We start from the raw sequence: 23,199 nt of genomic DNA, 5'->3' as shown, positions 1-23,199 counted from the left end.
TAATTATGACTTCTTTTCCAACAAAAGGAGTAGTAGTATTTAAGGGACCTAGTTTTAGGAATAAATACGGGAAATGTTTTGGTCAGCAACCAGAATGACCAGCACTTAACTGAAATGGCTTCAGAATGTATCAAATGCACGTGCCTCTTGTTTGAAGGGTCTCCAGGTCCAGGCAAGATGCTATGGTGAAGGTAACTGCTTAGCACCGTGTATTATTTATATTTTGTCAGATCTCTTTAGATACTGTCTTACTTTCTTGCTAAGTAGCCTAGTATCCTTCTGTGCTGCTTTTTGAGAGAGGAAATACTGTCTGTAATGTTATTTGCCTAGGTTTTTATCACAAAGAGTGCATGCAAAATAGAAAAAAAACTTTAATAAATGCACTTGGTCTGTGAGCATTATTGGTCTTTAAAAAGTGTGTGATGTTTGAGACTAATGAGAGCTTTGAGTTATTTTGGTGTCTTCTCTCTTATTACAGGAATTTCTACATATACACTCTATATATACACTCTAAAGATTGTTCTGACAACACACTTACACATTAAATCACCATAATCATCAGTTATATATAATGCTTACCAAATAGTTGCAGACTGTGTCCATAATAACCCTGTTTCTACAGTACCCAGCATTTTCATGAATGAATTGGAAGTAACTACAAAATCGTTGCCAGTTAAATTCATGGGTGACAAAGACTGAGAGAACAATAAACATTTATGCAGATAGGTAAATAATAGAGAATCTGGAATCGCTTAGTAGATTAGACCTATTGAAATAAAATGTGCCGCCACTGCAAAGGTAGAACACGTTCCACATTTGAGATTGGGATCTACAGCTATGATTTATTTCACCAAATCTCAGACAGCTACAGTGGTAAAGGCTGGCATCTGAGCTAGTGACTCTAGACCTCCTTTGTGGATAAAATGGAGAAAAATTTAACACACATTCATCTGCCATGTTTTAGATGCCTGCTTGAGGATGATCCAAATTACACCCTGAGAGTGCTGCTTCTTCACTGTCAAATAGAAGAGTAGCCCAAATGTCTCCATTTGGTCATATGAATCTCAGCGTGGGTATCCGAACAGAAATGGAAAACATTGTGTTCTCCTCTGGCAAAGAAGCTGAATGTGACCCTTGAATCTATAAGCAGCGGAGTCAGTAGGAAGAGGGATGTCAGTTTGCTTCACTATAAAACACTTATGAGATTTCCTCTGTAACACACAATATACAGATGCAGTGATCTTTGAAAAGGCTGTTTAAAAATGTGTGTGTCTATAAAAATTGCAGAAGTTAATAGCTGAAGTGGGATTGCAGTGGGTAAGAGTGGAGTATGAGTCTAACAGAAATGCAATTACAATTTTTGGGGTGCAGAACTGTGAGCCTGGCAGCTGGGCAGGTTGAGAACTATTGGTCTCCTCTGTTACCTTATGCTTTAAGACCTAAATAAATATAAGATGTTATTGGGATAGACTTATCTTAGACCCATTTAATTTTATTGGACAGACTTCTTAAAATGGACTTGCTGATCTTAATTTTCTCTTTATTAAAATATCTCATTTTAATAAACTTTCCACAGTTGTCTCTGATGCCTCCTTTTAAATTTCTGAGTAAATATTGTGATGTTGTAACTAAGTTGAATAATGTTAAGGAGAGGCTATTCATACTGCCATGTGAAGGTCCTTGGTTTTTTGCACTAATTGTATGCTGGGTCTGGGGAAACCTTCATCTTGATTTGAAGGCCTGAGTAGAGCACTTAAGCGTGAATGGTGTGAGCAACTGTTAAATTTTCCAATACCTGTACAATTTATAGTATTACTAGCCTGTAGTTGTTACCCACTTCCAGACAGCAGAGTCAGTAATCCATGAAGAGCTGATATCAGTTCTGTGAGGTAATGCAGCCTGCCTAATACTGAGCAATGTACCGCACAGCGCGATACAGCACCCAACTGCAATGTGTCTTATTTTACTTTCAGAACTCAAAAATAAAAAGTACAAATTCAATTTGTTCAGAAGTTGGGTTCGACCCCCCTCCCAACAGCCTCACAGGGAACATAACGTTTGTTTTGTCTGCAGACAGAGTAGCTTTGAAATTGCCATGTGCCACCCTGTCCAGAGCTGTATGACACGAGACACAAGGTCTTCTCTTCGTCGTGACAGCTCAGCATCTGGTGAGGATGACCTAGTGTGGCTTGGGAAGGATAGCTGAACTGGCATATACAGAGCTGGCATTATTTTTCATTGGGCAGGGCAGGGGAGCTTTCTAAACTTCAGAAATCACATATAAACCTTGAATCATGACAGGGCTCTTTGCGCTGATCGTTTCACACACTCGTCGTTCTTAACAAAGTACATTCACAAGAGGGAAGGTGAGTGAAAACCTCAGCTGAAGCTGTAGGCTTCTATAAGCCGCAGCCCTCAAAATAAGGGATGAGGGGTCTTTGTTTCTGAGTTTAAATTGCATCCAGTACACAAATATAAATCCAGCCCAGACTTCAGTGTGGAGCCAACCTCTAGTACCACAGTTCGCTTCACAGCAGCCAGTGCTTCCCAGGGAGCATACGCTTCTCTTCAGCTACACAGTCCCCTATGACAAACTGCTGTCCCGTCACAAAACTGTGGCTTCAAAGTTGAGCACAAATGATGTATGACAATGAGAAAAACGTCACATGTTTTATAAGAGATGACCTCAGATATTTTGGGAAACCAGTCAAGTGTGCTTTCTCTTGCTGTGCCGGTAGCTGCAGGCACCTGTGACTGCCCAGCAGGTTCTTGTACCCTGTTTGCTCTAAAGCACTCAAAAGTCACAAATTCAGTTTAGCTGCAGTGTAGCGCTGTCCATATCACATTTCCTTACTGCATTTTTCTTTACCTTTACTCGAAGTGAGGCTTCAGGAGATCTGCGGTATCTTCTACTCATGTAATGCTTTCTTTTTGCTGCCAAGTATAAAACAATGAGTTACTGAGTTTACTAGAAACACACATTCAGTAGTTCCTGCACTTCTAAATAGGATCAGAAATAGAAAATTGTTATTTATGCTTTCAGGGCATAATGTAACAGAAATCTGATTTAAAATGTCATGCCCTAATTTAAAGGTGTCTGAACTCTTCTGACACCTTCTTCAAACAAAACCCAAGGAAACCTCTTTCGATTTGAACCTATCAGGCTGGTCAGAATTGTTCTGTCAGATGCACAGCTGTAGTTGCCACTTACATTTTTAGAAGTTCAGCAAATCATAAGTCATGGTCAGCAATTTATATGAAATGTTCAGATTTTTGATGTATCCGTAGCTTTTAAAGTGTTAAAATATTACAGCCAAGAAAACTCCTTGTTCAAAGATGTTTTTAAAGCCTCCACAAAAAAGAGAACAAGAACAGAATCAGATGCTGCTGTCTCATAGGATTATCATTATGTAGTCATAGATTTTGTGTCCAGAAGGAACTGTTATGATTATTTAGTGGGATTTTTGTCTCTTGCAAAATTATCATACCCAATAATATTTCATATTAAACCCTGAATTTCTGGCTGAACTACGGTCTATAAGCTTTTACCATTGTAAAAATGACATTTGCTTGTGTTTACATGACACTATTGTATTCCATTTGTGTATTTAGAAGAGAAGATACTGGTCATGGAAAACTTTAGACCTTGTTTTTTACTCCTCTCAGAGCATCCTGGCACGCCCATACCCCCTACAAAGCTTTGCTTGTTTCTGCCTATGTGGGACTGGATACCTAAACACTGGAGAAAAGCACATAATGAGGATGCCCTTGGATCTGCCTGGTGTAGGAGGAAGGCTGGGAAGAAGAAAAAGAGGTGTAGGAGTGCTTCACAGTTCCTCTCCACAGCAAATCTCTGGCTTGTTTCTCTACCTCCATCTGTAAGAAGGAGAAAGTTGAACTTTGTAGAGAGGACAGAAAATCCATCTCCTATTTCCATCCTTTCGCCTAAGTATGAAAAGAGGAATTGCCCTTAATCAACCTTTTCAATGTTCAGGAGATTTTCGGAGGTGCAGTGCATTACAGATGAGCAGCGTTGGGGCTGTGGGAGTGTGTTTGGGCAGAGGGCAGTGATGCTGCTGGTTGGCGTATGCTTGTTTTGGTGAGAGTGGTATCTTCTCTCAGAGGTTATGCCTGTCTGGGAATCTTTTAACATCCAGGATTTTAAAAGTTGGGGTAGCAACACTGGCTGCTAACTTTGTGTGTAAAAGCAGTGGTGCTTGAAATGAGTAGGTAAGGAGTGCTTTTAGGAAGTGTAAGAAACAAGAGCAGACAGGGAAAGAAATGTAGTATAAAGTAACAAGAAGGGAAGAGAAAGATCTATCTGTCCTTTGAAGGTTATACTCCTTTCAAAGGAGAGTTCAGTTAAGGATGGGGTGTGTTCAGGACAGTAGAACAGCAGAAGAGATAGGGAGAGAACTTCCTACAAACAACGTGGGAGCAAAGGAATAAGAGGGAATGGAACAGGTGAACATTTTCAAATGCTTATCTCTGTGGTGGCTGATGTCTGTAATTGTTTCAGGAGACGATGCTTTTATAGTAAATCTTTGTATCACTTAAAGCCAGAACAGCAGAACATTTTACATTTGATCACTAAGCAAACAGATGATAATCCTCACCAGATACCCTCTGGTTTTCTTATTTCCCTCTCTTCTGTTATAAGTGGTTATAACGTCATTTTTACAAGTGTCACTAATGGAACCTAAACTGTGGAAAACTGTAATATTTAAAGCAAATATTGACAATTAGTGGTATGTTGTGTACCACAAACTATTTTTATGAGCATTTACAGGATGCACCGGGCAAAGCTGATAGTGTCTGTTCTCAGGCTCTTGAAATATAGATTGCAATGAGTGCCTTTGAAAGTCTGGAAAGTCATTAGATATAAAAGCTGGAAGTATTCTGAAAGAAAAACAACAACTAACGTTCTTCTGATCTACAAGCTATAGAAATTACGGTGTTCAAGCAAATAGTAAAGAAAATAATCTTGTTCTTGAATCTTTTATATAGCAAAATTATTGTGAAATTTATGGAGGAAAGATGGTTTTTATGGCAGGAAAATTGTGCTTCACAGAATATTTTGCATTTGCACATTTCAAGAGCAGAATTTCATCTGGTTGAATTATGTAGGTGAGCCTTCATGGTTTGTACACCCGAACTAAGTTCAAGAAGATGTGAAGGTAAACAGTGTCCTTCTTTTGCGAAGTGTCAGGTGTGAAGAGTTTAGTTTATAGCTTGTTTTACTAGAAGAGCTAGAAAATTGTTCTGTCTAAAGGATTAGAAGCACAGGTCTAAGCAGCCAGGGGTAAGTAGTCCAAGAGGTAGGCAGTCCATGGAGATTTCTAGAAAGCTTCAATGTTAAGAAGATGAATCTCCAGGTGTGTTTTATCAAGAAAGCTGTAGCAGCACCTGCCATGGTATTGGAAGAAAACAGAGAGAGAATTGATATGGTACTGTTGCATGTTAACTTACCTTTTAACGAACAACTTTCCCCTGCGCATGCTTGGAGTAATTGGAAATTAGGTGCTGGAACCATCTGGCATCTGGAATAATTGCTCAAAATAAATCACAGGGTCAATTTTCTCTTTCTTGCGCCCTAGATTGTGGGTTCAGCAAGCACATCCAGTGACGCTTCTGCCGCCGGTGGGTTGCACCTGTGTTACTAAGAGTGTTGCAAGCTTGTGTTCTTGACATGGGAAAGCACGGCTTGCAGCTGTCTTTTCTACCATCCCCATGAGCCTTCAACACATCCACTCTCAGTTTTCTCCAGCACGTCTCTATGTGTGAAAGCTGATTTGTAAAGCGTGCCAGTTTCAGCCATCGCGACGTTGTAATGCATTTTTGTGGCTAGGTTCTCTAGTCTAATTATTATTTAGTCCGAGACACAAATATTTTTTTGTTCTGAAGAACAAACTCTTATGTTTAGTTTCAACGTTAGAAATAAGGAAGATAATTAGGCCCAAGCTGCTAACTCTTCATTTTCAAAAGCCTCTTCCTTTTCTTCAGCGAGGGTTCTCCTTTTCCACACACAAAAAAGCCTGTCTTCCTTTATTGTTGGCAGCTCTGCACACCTGGAGGTTTGACTGGGAACATGTTCTGAAAAGGGATGCTTTGAATGAGTGTTACTCTGTGGAAAGCTAAATCTCCCATAGCTGTTACTGCCATGCTCTTAGATTAAATTAAACAGTTCAGCATAACTAGTAATCACTTCAATTATTTCCATAATTCAAACGCCAAGGCAGCTTTGTATTTTTAGCTGGCTGAGTCATATCACATGGCCGTGACTTTCAAGGCATTGTCCAAGGGAGAGAAACAACTTACTTGGAAAAAGCTTATTGGGCTGGAAGGCTGAAGTGTTGCCAGTGGTGACAAGGAGGGCTTGTTTTGCAGAGTTGTTTTGCAGTCGCTGCCTGGCTGCTGGTTTGGAAGAGGCCTCCCTGACGTGAACAGGAGTGTTTAGGAAAGGACAGGACTTCTTTAGTGGGTAGAAATCAGGTGAAGAACAGTACAGGTGTAAAAGGCCCAGCTAGCCAGGTGTTTGCTTGTTCCTGTGTGGGCCAATCCCCAAAATGCCTCACCTTGAGAACACAGAAAGCGTTGAAACCTGTGACTTAAATCCCTCCATCCTAAAGTCTCTTACAAAAGGGATAAGGAGCGTGATTCTGGAGAGGGCTGGGAGATTACTGGGCCAACAGACACTCCCTGGTATGTCCCTCAGACACTACCTGAGTCTGAAGCCAGTGTTGACTTAGCCCTATGTGCTAGTGTAAAGGGTAGATGCAATCCCTACCTTGCACTGCTTTGTGGTGTTAATGAAATGCTAGAAGACAATGAGACTCAAAAGACTGCACAGGAGAAAGATTAATCCCATGTCAATGAATACCTTAACCCGATTCATCCATCGGTCCCTCTGTGTTTAAAGTTAGCCCTAATGATGCATCAGTCATTGGCCTGCAACTTGGTGTATGGTTGTTTTTGTTCTTTCACCTATAAATCTGTCCCAATTCCCACATTTCTGAGGTTTTAATTGTAAGGCTTACAACATGTTACAGAAATACTGAGAATTATACTTGGGCTGGTGGGAAAAGATAGGGAAAAAAATTCTTAAGAGAATTGTTCTTTTTTGGTAGCTCCTTAAACCTAAAGTTTCACAGACATCATTATTAGTATCTTACAGGCCAGATATTTTTTTAGCTTAATCACTGAGCAGGGCTTGATCAGTCTCTAAAAGATGTTTTAGAGACAGATTGTATCAGGTTCTCAGGCTAAGTTGGGAAACAGATGTAGTCCCATAAAAACTGGTGGAGGTTACATTGGAGCTAACGGATTCAGCGTAAGTCTGTCACTAAGCTGTTAGAGGGCTAGGTATGCACATTAATTGTGCTGGTAACATTGATACAGTATGAGCTTCTTTGTCTTAACATTCACCTTATGCCTTCCTGTGGCAAATTCAGCTATCCACAGAGTGATTTCCAGGGGATCTTTGTGATAACAGAACCGATTGTGGGGGAAGGACACAGGATATGCAGCAGGGCCGGGCTGCCCTCCCTGTATAAGGCCCTCACGGAATGGTGGGGCAGCTGAGACCAATCTGGATTTATTCTTGATTTAATCAGCCCAGGAATACAGAGGTCTGCTCTTGCATGGAGCAGGAGCAAATGGAAAGACAAAACTGCATATGAAATGTGAAAGTGAGGGCTGATTCTTACTGTAAGGTTTTTTTGGGTCTGAATTTATGGTAAATAAGGAGCAGTAAAAGAAGAAAATTATGGAGTTCTAGACAGATACAGGTTACAGGCTTTTAAACAGAGGTACTCCTGCGATGCCCAGTGAGCATCTGTTGGTTACTAAGTGCTTGGTTAGGTTTTCACACACCTTCCCTGTTCATCTCCAGACCTCCAGCCCTCCTGAAGGCTGATTTTTTTATTATTTTTTAATTTTTTTAACTGTATTTATAATACTCCTGCAAGAATTTGTACTTACAAAATTCTTTTGTGAGGGCCTTTTATAAGGAGGGAGAGGTAATGAACTGCAGTGTCTTAAAGGCCAGATTTTTAAAGGTATTTAAGTGCTTATGGCGATGGAAATTGAATATCTAGATGCTTTTGGAAATCCTTCAGGATGCTTAACCGTGTCTGTGGATGCTTTAATAAATTTGTTCCAAGTGGTTTGCCTAAGGTGCAGTTACTAACTGCTAGAGAGTTGAAAAGGGAAACTTTCTGCTACTGCTCTAGCCATTAATCATTTTTGCCTTCTTTATGACAAAGCAATGGGAAAATATAGCTGTTTATGGAATCAGATGGAGTAGGGAAGAAATAGCAATGAGTTAAAAAACAAAACTGAAGTTCAGCTTTTTCTGACTACTAGACTTCTCCTGCAAGCTCATGCTGGTAACTGTAATAGATGAAGGTAGCCTCCCACTGTTTATAAAGTCTATAATCACCACATGGTTAATCAAAATTATTTGCTAAATCCTTTCTGCACTGTGGTTGAGGCTCTATGAAGTATTAGGTAGCAGGTTTTTGAGAGAATTTGATCTGCTTAATGCATTTTAATATTAAAAATCACATGCTATTATTTTTCTTTTCTGGTTGATCATAGTTCTTGTGGCAAACATAATGTCTGGTTTGAGTATTTATTGTTTCCAAGTGTGCATTCATTTTTCTTGAAATCATCTCATTTGCTTACAAACACAGGATGAGTACTAATGCCAGGTGAAATGATTTTTTTGTGCATTTAAAAAAACCCGGTGACACAATCCCCACAAGTAGCTTTCATCAATGTAATTTTTTTAGTGTTTTTCAGCCCTACTGCGTATTCTCAGTTTACTGTTTTTCTCATCAAATGCTTTTGTTTCCGTCAACCAGGATGCTGAGAAATTGGCCGGTGACCAGCGTGCCTGGAAAGAAGTCAGAGATGCTGTAAATGAAGTAAAATATCCAAAATCAAAAGAAGGTATCCTTTCAGTGGCAGGCTGCAGTCTGTCATTCGGTTGCAAAAAAAATCTGGAGAGACCCTTGCTATGCAGTTCATCTGTTGAGATTTGTTTCATAAAGATTTATGTTTTTATGTGGTTTTAAAATGTATTTTTCATTCATTTGATGTTAAAAATGTGTAATATTCTTAATTGTGTTAATAATAATAGAGTCTCTGATTGCTTGGCCTGGAACTGCTTTGTGGCAGGCGTAACAGGTACCTGGGATGTGAAGGGGTATTTTGGCTCAGGTTTAGACTTCTGCCGTCACAGCCCACCACTTCAGATAAATCCACTTCTAAATGAAATAAAGCTTAATCTGAATGTTGTTAAATTCCTTATCCCATTAGTCCCATTGTGAACATTTCCAGGTTCTCATTCTTCACACAGCAGTGACAATAACAAGAATATAATCAGTCAGGTTCACTGCAAACATTACAGAATCATTATAATATGTTATAATAATAATATATAATAATAATTGATAATTAAGCAAATTGAATGAGATGATCTTGCACTAATAAACAGAACTGGAGCCTGACGGCCATCATGCAGATATTCAATCTAATTAAAACAATTAGTATACAGCAAAAGCCAAGAAAAGATGAGTAGAAGAGAGGTGCAGATTTTCTCTAGAAGGCTGAATATATTGATCCCTCTCATCTTAGTCTGTTCAGTGGGATTTCACTGACTGCAAACCTGGCCTATTGTAGCAAGATGCCTTACCATTTTCAGAAACATGGCCTTTCTCTGGAGCTAGAGAGAATTAAATCTTCCAGTTTTACTTTTCAGCAGCATAAGAAACATGTTTGCATAGTGATATTCCAGACTGGAAACAAATGATCACAATTTTTATTGTAACAAAAAAAAAAACAAACCCACACCCTAACTGGGTTTGTTTCTTTCTAATCCAGAGAGATTAATTTGTTAGCAAAAGGGAAACACTCATCTCGTCTAACTTTAATTTTCATATAGTTTCTAGTCTGCTTTAAGTCCCTCTGTAATCACTGGATTGAGAAAGACAATGCTGAAATACATCTTCAGGCATCCAGTTGTACTTCAGGGCCCGGGTTTTAACCTGAAAGTTAAGTTATAGATATGCAACGTGCAGTTGCAATCATTTTTATACCAAAAGAATGGAGCCCAAACACTGGTCCTATTTAACGTTCCTATGCTTAATTTCAGGAGAAATTGCACCTCCTGAATTTTGCTAGTGGCTTTAATTAAGATGGCTGATTTAACTGATACTTAAAAATAAGTCAAACACGTTGTAGTAAAAAGGTATCAGGGCTGCTTGAAAAAAATAAGTCCTTGTTGTCTGTGCGGCTTTTGTTCTCAGGAACGGGGCTATTTGGGATGTGTCATCTTTGCCACAGCACCGGTGCTAATTGGCATGCGGTGCTAAGTGCAGTACCTGACGAGGGAGCCTGGTATTTGTCTGCTTGCCAAGAACAAATAGAAAATCTTGCTTGCTGACTGAAGCACGCCATCATTAGTTTCTGCAAATGTGTGTGTGTTGTTTTTGGGGTTTTTTTTAGCAAATTAACTAACAGTTCCTACAGTTGAGAAAGTTAGTGCCTTCCAAAATCTGAGTGACTGATGATAGCTGGTGCAGTGTTGTAATGCTAAAGCTGCAGTTAGAGAACCTAAAGCAATAGGTGTGAGTGAACTGTCTTAGGCCCAAATTGCAGTTTAGGCAGACAAACTGAGATGCTAAAGCCCAGTGCAAGGGGATTATGGTGGAGAAAGGGATTCCTCTACATCTCAGGCCACACAGTAGCAGAGCTCCTGGAGGAGCTAGTCTTCGGCAGATACAGACAGCCATCTTCTCTTTAGTCCTGTTGCACTGATAGAGGGTTTTCTAATTTGCAATTTATATACCTGAAAATTGGGTCCCATCAGGTTTTGCAATATAGCACAGTTGCTGTTAGATGCTACTGAGGGAACAAAGCAGTATAATGAGAAATAAAAGCAGACAGGCTAATACTATGCATCAGCTAAAATGGTAATCTTTCAAGAATGTCAGTGCTTTGTACTTTCTACAAAAATTGTATCAAGTGGAAATAATATCCCTCATTCTTCTGTTTGTCTGTCCTTAATCAGTTGTAAAGAATACATGGATGTTTGCCAGAGATACAAAGGTTAAGGTGCAATTTTATAATAACACATTCCTTCCCTTATATGGGTCTTTCAATCCAAGGGCATGAGAGCAATTCACAAATAATTAGTTTAGCCTTGTAACAACCATGTTATAAATCCTGGCCCAGCCATGAGTGGTCACATACTTAAATTTAAGTATGTAAATATTCCCATGTTCAAGAAGGACTCGTTACTTCATCACAGGGTAATCGTTGTACACTGAAATCCATTGCTGGAGTGGGGGGAATAGTATTTTCAGTTATGTCATGAAGGTAACTGCTGAACTTCCTTGAGCTGATTGTGTGGAAAAGGCTGTGATGCAAACAATGCTATTACTTCTCATACTATAAGTCTATTTTGTTGTTATTATTATTTCATTTGTTCTTACTGGTGTATATGGTATCTTTTTGGTGTTTAGACTACTTGCATTCTGGGACTCCTATAAAGTCCCAGATGACAGTACTCACTTAAAATCTGGGAGTATTGGTATTCAGCTTAGGTGTGGTCAGAGCGAGAAGAATCTGCTCTACAGAGAAGTCAGATCAGTGTGGAATGTAATGAAAATAAGTGATTTGTGGTTAGGAATATCCAACTAAAGTGAATGCAGGGTCCAGCTTACTTTTCCTCTCTCCCAAACACACAAAATATCTTCTTGTAGCAATGGAGGTACACATTTTCTTTACTGCCAGGATCCTTAAACCCAAACTGCAGTCAGATAGCAGAACTACAATGCTTTTCTTCCTCATGCATGACACATGCAGCTGTACTTGAAAAAAATAAAACAATGCTCTTTACAACTGTTTCAGGGAGATAGAAGATTAATTCATTTCAAGAAAAGGTTCTAATTTCATGAGAATTCTAAACAAAATCTTGGGCAGCTTAAAAGTGTGTCTCATTGTTTTAATATATAAAAAATACATTTTTTTCTTTTTTTAGCTGCTGAGGCATTTTGTTAAGACTCTTTTCCATGGGTCCTTGCCCTTGGATGTAAGATTTGGAGGCGTATCTTAAGTAAGTAATAATGTTTCAGCAGCTAAATAAAAAGTATTTGAATTTTAATTTGTATCCTTCCATTTTGTCATCTTTCTTTTACTCTTTATTGCTGAAGTACTGCCTTCTTTAGAAATTGTTTTTCTAAATGTAAACGAAGCATAGTTACCTAAGCTACCACTCCTGAGTTCAAGTATGTTTTCAGGAATTGAGTCTGGAATGGTGGCAGCTTTTTTATCTTAATGCCCTGTAGCTCTTACTCCTTGATAACAACATTTAGAACTTGTATTTTTGTTTGATTAGAGATATTTCTTTAACTAAGGCTAATAACAGACTGGGAGCAGGTTCTGGCAAGATGCCAGAATCTCTTGAGCGGCAATGTGGGTCGTCTTCCAGACACAAATATTTATCAGCTGAAAATGCTTGACTGTGCCATGGATGCCTGTATTAACCTTGAATCGTGGGAAGAAGCTTTGTATTACGGCCACAGGACTCTGGAACCGTACAGGTAAGAGATGTAATTGGTTTAACTGTTTCCAAAGATGGGGGGGACAAGGGGCTGTCTCATTAAAAGCAAAGATCGTTGTGTTTCCTCTAGCTGCTTCTTACTGGTTTTATTTGTTGCTGCACATCTTGCCTTGCTTTCCAGGTTAATGGATGAGGTAGAATTCCCTTTCTGCTTCTGCAGTCAGACTGAGAGCAAATCAAATGATGAAAGGAACTGTAATAATCACTGAGTATTATTAGCCTCTCACGGTTCCCTGTGTCCAGATGCTGCCCTGTTCCGGATCAGAAGCTGACTTTCTGCTTCAGGTTCCATTGCAATGGGGGCTTCTGTATTTTATGCTGAGTTAGGTCAAGCTTGAAGGACAGGTAGCTGGTTGAAATAATGTATATTCTCTGTATATTCTATACATAGAGTTTACAGAAGGATCTGCTTTTTGCAAGAGTGTTTTTTTTATTCTAACTGGACTGAAAGAGCCCCTGGTCCTTATTTTGGGAAGAGGCTGAGCTGGTGGAGCACTTGTTGTTCTTCTCTCCTGGACAGTACTTGTTGCTATGCAATGTGCTGGGAGTTTCCGAGTCTGATGGCCTGTTATCAATCAGGAAGGATGCTCTAGGAGATCCTACTTTGTGTGGTAGGTCTTGAAGTTGATTGGAGCCTGGAGCTGTAATGCGACTTTGGTCATCTTGTGGAGAAAGGGTGGGTGCTGTCTGCTTTGGGCTGTGTTCTGAAAGCGCCAAGACTTAAAGGTTTGGGTTTGGGATATTTGCATTGTATTGTTTATAACTAAATGTAAACCTGTGCTGAATGTCCAGATCTAATGTCATGCACATGTGAATGTTCATTCTTTGTAAGGTGTTTTTTAGAGCATCCATTCCTTCTCTGTTGGTTCTTCTACACCATGTGATGTTCCAGTTCACAGTGTGACATTAAGAAGTGTGAGGGGCATGCTAGTGCTGAATGGGATGTGCTGCTGTGAACATGAACATCTCAAGGTTTGCACGTCTTCCCTAATCAAACCAGGATGGCATCAGCATTCCGCATTTTGCCTGAGGAAATTTCACCTGGCAGCCTGTTTCTGAATAAAACCCTAGGCTTTACTTGAAAAACAACACAGCATTTCAGAGCTTTCACTATGAAGTGATTAGCGAGAAATCTGCATAGGCTGTGGTACTTCAGAGCTGTAGAAAAGCTCGGGGTTCATAATGACTATTGCTTATGAAGGAGGGCGTGAGTGCCTACAAATTCCACATTTCTTTGGAGTGAAATTCACGTCATGTGTGTCCCACTTAACCTTTCAAATGGGGCTTATGTCGTACTGCAGCAGTACATGCTTCCTGGCAGCCTGCTACCATGTGCCATGCTCCAGGTGAACAGAGCAGTCTGCCTGCTTAAATATCCCCTTATTACATACTAATAACCCCCACACACACTTGCTTTTCATTTTATAACTTGTTAACTCAGTTCTTCACAACTGAAAACAGGATTTTTCTGCATACACTTTTGAGAGCAGGGATTACAGTAAGACCAAGTACAATTTTACCAGATAATTCAATAAAGCTTTCTCGGTGTTGCTTACTGAAGTGTACTGTAGTTTTCAAGCTGTTTAACGCAGGAGTTTGGAGATGAAGGAAAGGGTCCAACTGTGCATCCAATTAGTATCTCTTAAGGAATACTATTTGCATAAGATATTTGACCTTTTTTTCCACCTTGAAGAGCTTTTCCTTGTTCTCTCCTCATCCAAAAGCATTATTTAAGAGAGATTTTCAGTTGTTGGTTTTTTGGGTTTTTTTTCTTTATACCTTCAAGTCACCACTGCAAGCTTTGGCACACCTGAAACAAAATCCTCAGTTTCTCATTACAGCAAATTGTGCCCTGAGCAGCGGGAGAGCAAATCCTAGGAAATCTTTTGGGATGCATTGAATTTCTCCTGTTGAATCAATCTACTGCTTGGCTGCTCCTGCAGTTCCATTATAGCTATCTATTTTCCTTTCCTCAGCTCTGGAAAAAGTATTCATACAGCTCTCCACAGGGAATCACCTGAGAATTCAAGCAGTCCATATGAATAGGAAATCATTGTTACAACTTTAAAGGCTCTGGAGATTTGGTCAAAAACAATTTTAATTTCAGGTAATGTGTTTATTGTGCATTTTCCATTTCTTTAGCAGCAGGATTAATTTTCACTGCTGTGTGACACTTTGTGTCGTAACGTATACTTTCATTATGATGGCTGCTGGCTTTCTCAGAACCATCCACTTCGTGTAACTGGCAGAGACAGATGCTTAAACTACATAAAACTGATCTGTCATACTGAATACCAACCTCTGCATTTTAGGTAGTGACAATAACCTGGAAGGAACATTGTTTAGGACCTCTCAAATATTTTTTAGACCTTCCAAAAAATAGGGAGACGGCAGCTGTCGAGATGAAAAGCTGCCTTCTCCTTTTGTGCTGAACCTCAACTGTCCGTTATTTAGTAAAACCTGCAACGTGTACTTTCACTGAACATCCTAAGCCAAAATGTACCTACCCGGCTTTTGTTGTAATTGTCGCAGTAATTGCCTGTCTGTCCAGGAGCCTTAACAAAAGTTAAGACATTTGCCTAAGTGAAAGCTGCCCCACGTCACAGTCAGCCCTCGGCAGCTTGCAAAAATAAACTTCCTTTCAAAAATCCTCATGAGCCTTAACCACAGAAAAACAGAATATCAGCAAGAGGTGTTACATGGGGTTGTCATGGCTCAGTTAGCACATTCACACTCCGGGCTGACTGCTGCTCCTGCAGGATCAGGTTCAGAGATGCTGAGTAAGGCAGGCTTCCTTTGGGTTACCTCTGAGGAGGGACCCCAGCATTTAGCCCTTCGGCTGCAGAGAAAGGAGATATGTTCTGGGGATTGGATTTGGGGTATTTCCCCCCCTTGTCTCAAGTATTCATGCTTACACAGCAGACTAAGAGTGGAAGTATGCTTCCATTATAAAACTCTGCTAGATGTCCTCAGCTACTGCGACAAGAGTAGTAAGAGGAAAAGAAGTAGCTAAGTGACACCATGTACCTACTGAATTTAGGGAGCAGGGGGACTTGGTAAAGCCGCATCGCCTCCTGTGGCATTGGGTCTGGTGAGATTCTGATATGGCGAGAACAAGCATGTTCCTCTGTTTCTGTTCTGCACTGCTCATAATCTCCTGCTGGACTTAAAGCTACTGTATAAGTCCCACTGATTTTCTGATGGGCTGTTTTAATTAACAACCCTCCATCTCCAGTGCTGCAGTATTAGGTGTTAGTGGAGGGCTCCAACGTTAACAAGAGGAAATTCCTTCATTTCATCCCACACAGGAGCGTGGGGCAGAAGCGCTGTGCTGTCTCCCCAGCAGCCTTGCACATCCTTCTGTTGTTGCCCTCCCTCCGCCGAGTCAGCACTGGTACAGGGCTTGTGCTGATGTGGCTGTTCTGGTCTGGAGTGGGAGGAAGCTGGTTAGGTGCTAGCATCCCATGTTCGTGTTAGACGGGCATCATTTGTCTGCTCTTCTCACTCCTGTTCTCTAACCCTGCGAGTGGTGTTTTGCAGTATCCCATTACTTCACCTTTCCTCAGTGACTGAAGTCTTTTAGGGAAGAGGGAAAACAATCCCAGCCAACGCAACTTTGGATTGCTGTGTGAAGGGCTGGGCTTAATAAGCGTGGCTGGGGTGTGCTTCTTGTTGAGTGTTTTCTGAGAACGTAGTTGAATTTTCATTGTGTGAACAAAATGTCAGCCAGGATTTTTTTTTTTTGTTTAGAATTCTAATTCAATAGATATGATGGACTGCAGTTTTCTAAGTATGTGCACTTCAATCGAAAGGCAGATGAAAAATTGATGGTTGCTATAGTATCTTTTCCGTGAGTCGTGATCTTGTAAAAAAGCCAAAAATATCTGTTAGAACCTAATATTCTTGGAAGAGCCTCTTAACCTATTTTCTTTTGTTCAAAAAGGCTCTCCAATAGAGTCAGGTTTTGTTTTGGTCTGATTTTTCCCCCCTTTCCACTGTGTTTTACCAAAAAATCCTGCTCTTACAGGTGCGTGTTTTGTAACACAATATATGCAATGACTGGAAATAAATCAGGTGTTGGTTTGTTTTTTTTTTCTTTAGCTATGATCAACTGTCTATGGTTCTTTACTGAGTTCGGCTGAGTCCTGAATACTAATTCTGAGGCACTTTGAAAACTCCAGAGTGGTCTGCAGTGAGGAACAGGACCACTGGGGGATGCTGGTGCTTCAGGGTTAAAGTGTGGCTCCAGCGCCAGTCGGCGTGGGGGAGGTCGCCCGGAGGCTTGTGTGAGGCTGGCAGGTTTCGGAACCTACGGCTAGTAGTAATTCAGTGACCGAAGTTCAGTGTCTTAATCATAAAACATGAGTAGTAAACATAAATCTTACCTCTGGGATCACCTGAGAGTGAGGCAAAAATGTGGAGAAAGCAATTCAAAGAAAGAACGGAACAAAGAACAGAAAGGAGAAAACCTACCTTGCTGACTTTTCGGGGGTTTTAGAAAATGGCCACAGGCATTTATCTCTAAAGTTTAGAGCAAAACGTGGGGAAAGAAGAGAAAAAGAAATCTTACCGAAGAACTGTGAAAAATTTTAAAAAGTGCAGCTTGTGGGAAAATCTGAATAGCTGGGGTATCATTTCTTCCCATTGTCTAAACCAAAAGGTGTGAATTAACTTGTAGTTATTTTATATACAATATATATAAATGATATATATTATTTAAGTAATATCATTATAAAAATATATTTTTTCATTCCTGAATGGTGCCATTGATTTGTCATCTAGAGATGGTAAGACAGTGGTCCCAAGTAAACCTCAGAGGTTTGTCGAAGGAAGGATGAGGTACGTTTGCTCCAAGAGTAGTTGTGTCTGGGGGCATGAGCAAGGCTGGAGCATCACGGCTCTTCGGAGCCTCCAGGAGCTGTTGCTGTAAGCCGAGTGAGGAGCTGCTTGGCACACCTTCAGCAGAGGGATGAGAGCTTGATAGTGACAGACTGCTACAGCAGGTAGAAACGGTGGTGAGCACCAAGACCACCTCTCTACTGTCCTCCCAGGTTGTTGGTAGCCGCTCAGTCTTTACTGCTTCTGTTTGGTCACATGAAATTAGCTGACACTATTAGCATAAATCAGCGGAGGCCAGACCATCCTTAGCAACCACTGCTCATGAAGCAGTTAGAAATCCTTATGAGAGACTGTTGATGTTAGAAGTTATATTTATAGCCTAGCAAAAACATTCTTCAGTTGACCATGTGTAAGTCAGACCTTCTCATGCGCTGTACTCTGTATGGTTGTGTTATACAGCTTCTTAAAAAATTGGGATATATATGAACATTTGTAGCATATGTATGATAATTGTCTTCCTACTTTACCCCCACTCTATCTCACCTCTCCTTTATGTGAGATAACACAGGGCTTGTAGTAAAACTTTTTGCTGGATAATATTTGTTATTTTTATATATATAACACAATATTTGTTATTTTAATCAGAAGTTTGCGTTCTGGAGAAGTTCAGACATCTCTTGTGCAGATCTGAAAGTACAAAAATATACATCACAAAACCGTGAAAACTGTAAACTCCACTTGGTTCTTTTTTTGTTGGCCCTTTGGGAGGGAAAACCCAGTATAAATTGGAGAGTGTATTGTCTGTGCTTAATGGTAGGCAATTCTTCGAGAAGACAGATGTTTGTAGCAACATTTGCACAATTTCTGGCTCCAGTGTACCTATTTTATAGATAAACAGGGAGCATGCTTGTCCCTGGCCTGATATCTTTAGGAATCCCTTAAAGCACTTCAGCAGCCCACTCCTTCCTACTTCCTCCCCTGCAGACCCCTCCAATCCCAACAGCCTTTTCAAAAAATGAAAAAGCAAAGTTTTCTGCCTGAAGTCTGGTGCCTGTGTTATCTGTGTCCTGATCAATCCATTTCCCACATAGGAAATAGATTTTCTGCTTTGCTGCTTGCTTGCTACGTTTGCATAGCACCGGCGCCTTCGATTCTGTGATTCTTCTCTAGTTGTTTTTTTTGTATCCTTCCATTACAACAAGGTGTTGAGCCCAAAATTGATACTTAGCTGCGTAATCCTCGGTGATTTCTGAGAGCTCACACCACCATCAGTGTGCCACCGTCGACCTTTCTTCATTTTCACATATTGTGCACGTGGATAAAACGTCTCGCTGTTCTCCCCAGTCACGCCAGCTGTTTTTCAGGCATAAATTTGCTGTCTCTAGCTTGTCCTATACACTCTGTCACTCCTGAGTGGAAGTTCAGCAACATCAGTGTTAATTTGCAGTACCTCATTCGGTATATACCACATTTCTTAGGTAGGCTAAGCCTTTTAAAAATAGCTTCATTGCTGCAAGATTTTCCTGACAGTGTTCACCCAGTAGCTCTGTATTTGTATACTGGTGCTTACTAGCTTTAGTTCTAGTTTCTAGTTTCACCTTTTGCTTATGCCAAGAGCTATTTGAATCTCAGTTTTACAGGCAGTGATCTCCTAGTGATGTTAGTGAACTACATGCCCAAGTTTCCAGCGTTTCTTTTTCCTCTGACCCAACTACAAGTGCCAGTTTCTCCCCCCGTCACATGGCATTGCCAAGGCGTTCTAAGACCCTTCTTGAAAGGACTGGGTTCTCTGGCGACGATCACTTGATCTCTAGAGATCGGGGGGGCTTGCACTGTAGGATCTCTTTCAGATTAAGGTGTTAGACCATTCAGAGCTTCAAGCTTTGTCTAGAATAAGAATTTCAGTCCTAGTCTACCTTCCTACCAGAACTGAAAGATTCAGGTAGTTACGGGGTTTGGGTTTGTTTTTAGTTTGGTTTGGTTTTTTTGTTTGTTTGTTGGGGATTTTTGTGTGTGGGTTGGTGGGATTTTTGGGTTGTTTTTTTTTTTTTGGGGGGGGGGGGTGGTTTGTTTGGGGTTTTTTTTGTGGATGTGTGTGTGTGTTTTTAATTAAGCAGAAATAATTGGTATCTTTGTCTTGTAATCAGGAGATCTTTTTTTTGTTAGGGTTTGTTTTTTTTTTTTTACACGTATCCTTGCAATTTACAAAGTAAGGACTTACGCAGCCCTTACTGGAGCTCTTTTCATTAGTCTGTTTGCTATTATACACCAATTAAAGGACACACGTGACCAAAGTAGAAGTGAGTATTAAACATGTACTAAGCAAAACTAACCTACATATGCATGAGTAGATATCATGGACCTGTGTGCTGTGAGAAAAACGCAGCATGGTTATTCAGCTGGAAGGATGACGAGAACAATTTTTGGGAATTCACAGTGTCTGGGTGAATTTTGTTAAGAAGGGGTGGGGGGAGCTGATGATCCTAAACAAAGGTTTGGTTAGAACCTGAGCTAAAATGGGATTGGGAAGTAATGTCAAGGGAACAATTAACAGTTAAAAATAGATACGTATGAAGCGTATGACGAGTTTTGGATTCCTTTGACAGTAACTAAGTATTGCTTTGAAAAAGCTATTTTAGAGGCAGAAGTCATGGTGAAAAGGGAGACAAAGGGGAGGAGAATCATTAAAAAATAAAGATAAACTGAACAATGCTAGCTCTGATGAAAGAGAAGAAAAGAGAGGACATGCAGAAAATAGAGAAGTTGTAAGGAACAATGCATTCTCTGAGGGGAGAATTAGGAAGAGTCTGATTTTAGTCAGAAAATATCTATTTCTTTGTTTGAATAAATTGTCAGTTTGAGTTGAGGAGGCAGAGAGCGGAGACTTGGCAGTACTTCTAAGAAGGAAATAAATTAAGAGTGCCTAGTGGTGGAGATGTGAACAGTGGTGAAAAAGAAAAATCACGATATTTAAGCAAGAAAATGGTCTAAGCAACCTTAGAGATAAAGGCTGAAAAGGATGAAAAAGCAATAATTTTTTTTCTATTGAAAAAGTGGAAAAGTTACTGAAAATTAAAAATACAGTTGGGAGGGAGGGGAAAGAAAAGGAGCAGCAGATAAGGAGAGCAAAGAAACTGAAGAACACAGAGTCTGTTTAAAGGGTGAATCAATGAGATTGGCCAGGGAGCATGAGTGATGGAAACACGGTGCTTTGCAGAGGGGTGTGCAGAACCAGAAAATTGAAGGAAGTATTGTCAAAGAAGAACTGTGCCAATGAATGACCAAATTCCTAGTGAGATGATCCATCCACCATAGAAACCAGAAAATGAAGGTCAGAGAGCTTCTGCAGCAAAATAGGTGATGTTGAGTAAACCTGAAATTTCACAGACTGATGTTGACAGGAAAGGAAGAGCAAAACCTGAACATGGAAGTGAGAGCAAAAGGTAAATTACTACAGTGAGCAAATCCTGGAGACCACACAGTTACTGGTGTTGTGGTAGACCACAAGCTCATCAGTTCTTTAATTTACCAGTGGTTGAGTGAAAGAACTAAGATGTAATGGAAGATCTTATTAAGAATGCATTACTCGGATGTCTCTGAAAAACAGAAATATCCTTATTTTCAGGTCCTGTGTTTACTGAGCTTGTGCATAATGCTACATTGGTTAACGGGTTGATGCATACTCCTGTCCACCATATCAAATCTCTGTGAGCTGTATTTCTCTTGACCTGGTCAAGGTCTGTCAGGCAGTTTTCCTTAACCCCATAAAACAAGAAAATCCAGTCCTTCTCTACAGGGAACATTTGAAGGTATTGGAACTAGTTCTGTCTAAATTATCTAATCCTGGTATAAGAAACGACACCAATGCATTAGGACAGCACTCTGCTTCATATAATTAGTAGTAGAATTGTGCCATAGGGGACTGCTCCAGGAAATGCTGAGAATTTTGACTGCTACACAAACACTAGTTGCACTAAATCCTAAATACAACAGTTCCTGGCCTTCAGAAATGTAGGTAATGGCTAATCTTCTAATCTCCTTACTTCTCTGTACAACATCTCAATGTTGGTTTATGCAATTTAGAGTGAAAGGGTTGACGGTGTGATGTGACCCTATGCCCACCTGCAAAACCATCCTGCATATTTCAAAGGTGCTTCTTCCTTCCTTTCCACTCTCGTTTTCTACTGGAAAATTCTGTCTGCTGGTATCGAGCACAGAGATGCCTGCTGATCTCCTGATAATCCAATTTCATGGTTAAGCAGGTGATTCAGTGCTTCTCTCCCATCTCCTTACCGCTCCCAGATGCCCTTCTCTTCCCTTGAGTACACTGGAACATCTTTTCTCAGTTCTCAGTTTGTCATTTCGTCATCAGGCAAGACACAGAAACCTGAATCGCCTTTAGTTATGTGACTTTGAAGATGAAAGTAAGAAGGAAGAAACAAGAAGCAAATGACTGTGGGTAGAGAGCTGAACAAAGATGATAACTGATTACAAATGTTGGAAGGCTAACAAAAGACAGGCTATAGCACTTCTAAGGAGAAAGCCTCTGAGGAAGTAGGTTGCCAAAAGGGCCAGGAAAGCTGACAGAAGTGAGAGCAAGATAAATATATCAGAGAGAAAAAAAAAACCCAACAACCAACCAACCAACCAACCTTCAGAAAATGATGTAAGTCTCCTAATAAATAATAAAAAACAGGTATTCTACAAACAAAATAAAGTCATCTTGGAGGAATACTGAGGAGTGCAATGCCCAGTAATAAACAACCAAAAAGCAATTATGAGAAGCCCAGAAATAGCAAAATTAGGGAGAAAAATACCTTTCTTTTAACTTCTCCCCATCATCACAAAAGATAAGAAAGGAAGAGAGCAAATCAAACAGATACTGCCACAGTTGCAAATACTTTCCTAGAGGAAAATCAGCTTTCTCTAGCCATGCAGTGCACTCTTGGAAGATACGGTTGATGGGCTGCCAGAAGTGCAGATAAAGTTCTGGAATCAAAGAGTGTTCATTACAGCCACACCATGAATATATTTCCATATTAATTCAGGTATGTTGAATGATGCACACCAAGGATTTAATGTACTTTTAAGGCTGGCCAGCATTTCAGAAGTCTTCTGAAAACTGGCAAAAGTGACAGCCAACAAGTAGAAGCATTCTAAACCAGGTCTTTCTACTCCATTCATTATTGATGAAACAGAAAAGAGAAAGAGAAAAGAAAATCTTTTCATGCAGTAGTGTGTTTGGCAGAATTTGAAAAATGGAATTAGATCCTACATGGCTACAAAACAAAAGCCTCAGTATATACAGTCATAAAAAGGAAAAACATGTAAGAGATTAATTTTCTTGTCATATGGGGAATTTGCAAGGTTTACCACAGCATTTTGTGGAGAACTTTGCTTTAGACAGTGGCACAAAATACATGTTTTAAAAATGTTTATGTAAATATGCCTGGAGATCTTGCTTGGGAAGAATGGGTAATTGCTGCATGTTGTACTGTTTGAGGTGTTCTGAAACACAGGCATTGCGTCCTAAGGTACATAGTGTCACTTCTTAAATCCTAGGAAAGAATCACACAAAGCAATTTATGACCAAGGGAATGTCCTACAAGTTAGTTGGTTTCATGACAATAACTAGATAGGTATTTGTCTCAGTACAGCACCAGCGTAAGGCCTTTTAGTTTTAAGAGATTTCAAAATGTGTAACCAAGTTGGGTAATATTACCCCTACTAAT

General features: G+C 40.0%; 1 protein-coding gene across 4 annotated transcripts in view; it reads left to right on the top strand.

Annotated features, from left to right (window-relative positions):
* Window positions 1-23,199, top strand: part of SMYD3 (SET and MYND domain containing 3) — a 419,814-nt gene that overhangs the window by 356,692 nt on the left and 39,923 nt on the right. For all 4 annotated transcript variants that reach the window (XM_055714562.1, XM_055714564.1, XM_055714565.1 and 1 more), the window contains 2 exons: window positions 8,865-8,952; window positions 12,434-12,608. In XM_055714562.1, coding sequence (XP_055570537.1) covers window positions 8,865-8,952; window positions 12,434-12,608 — 263 coding nt within the window. The remainder of the gene's footprint in view (window positions 1-8,864; window positions 8,953-12,433; window positions 12,609-23,199) is intronic.

Source organism: Falco cherrug, chromosome 6 (genome assembly GCF_023634085.1).
Source record: "Falco cherrug isolate bFalChe1 chromosome 6, bFalChe1.pri, whole genome shotgun sequence".
Lineage (NCBI taxonomy): Eukaryota > Metazoa > Chordata > Aves > Falconiformes > Falconidae > Falco > Falco cherrug.
Note: the sequence above shows the minus strand (reverse complement) of the source record. Positions and strands in the feature narration are given on the sequence as shown.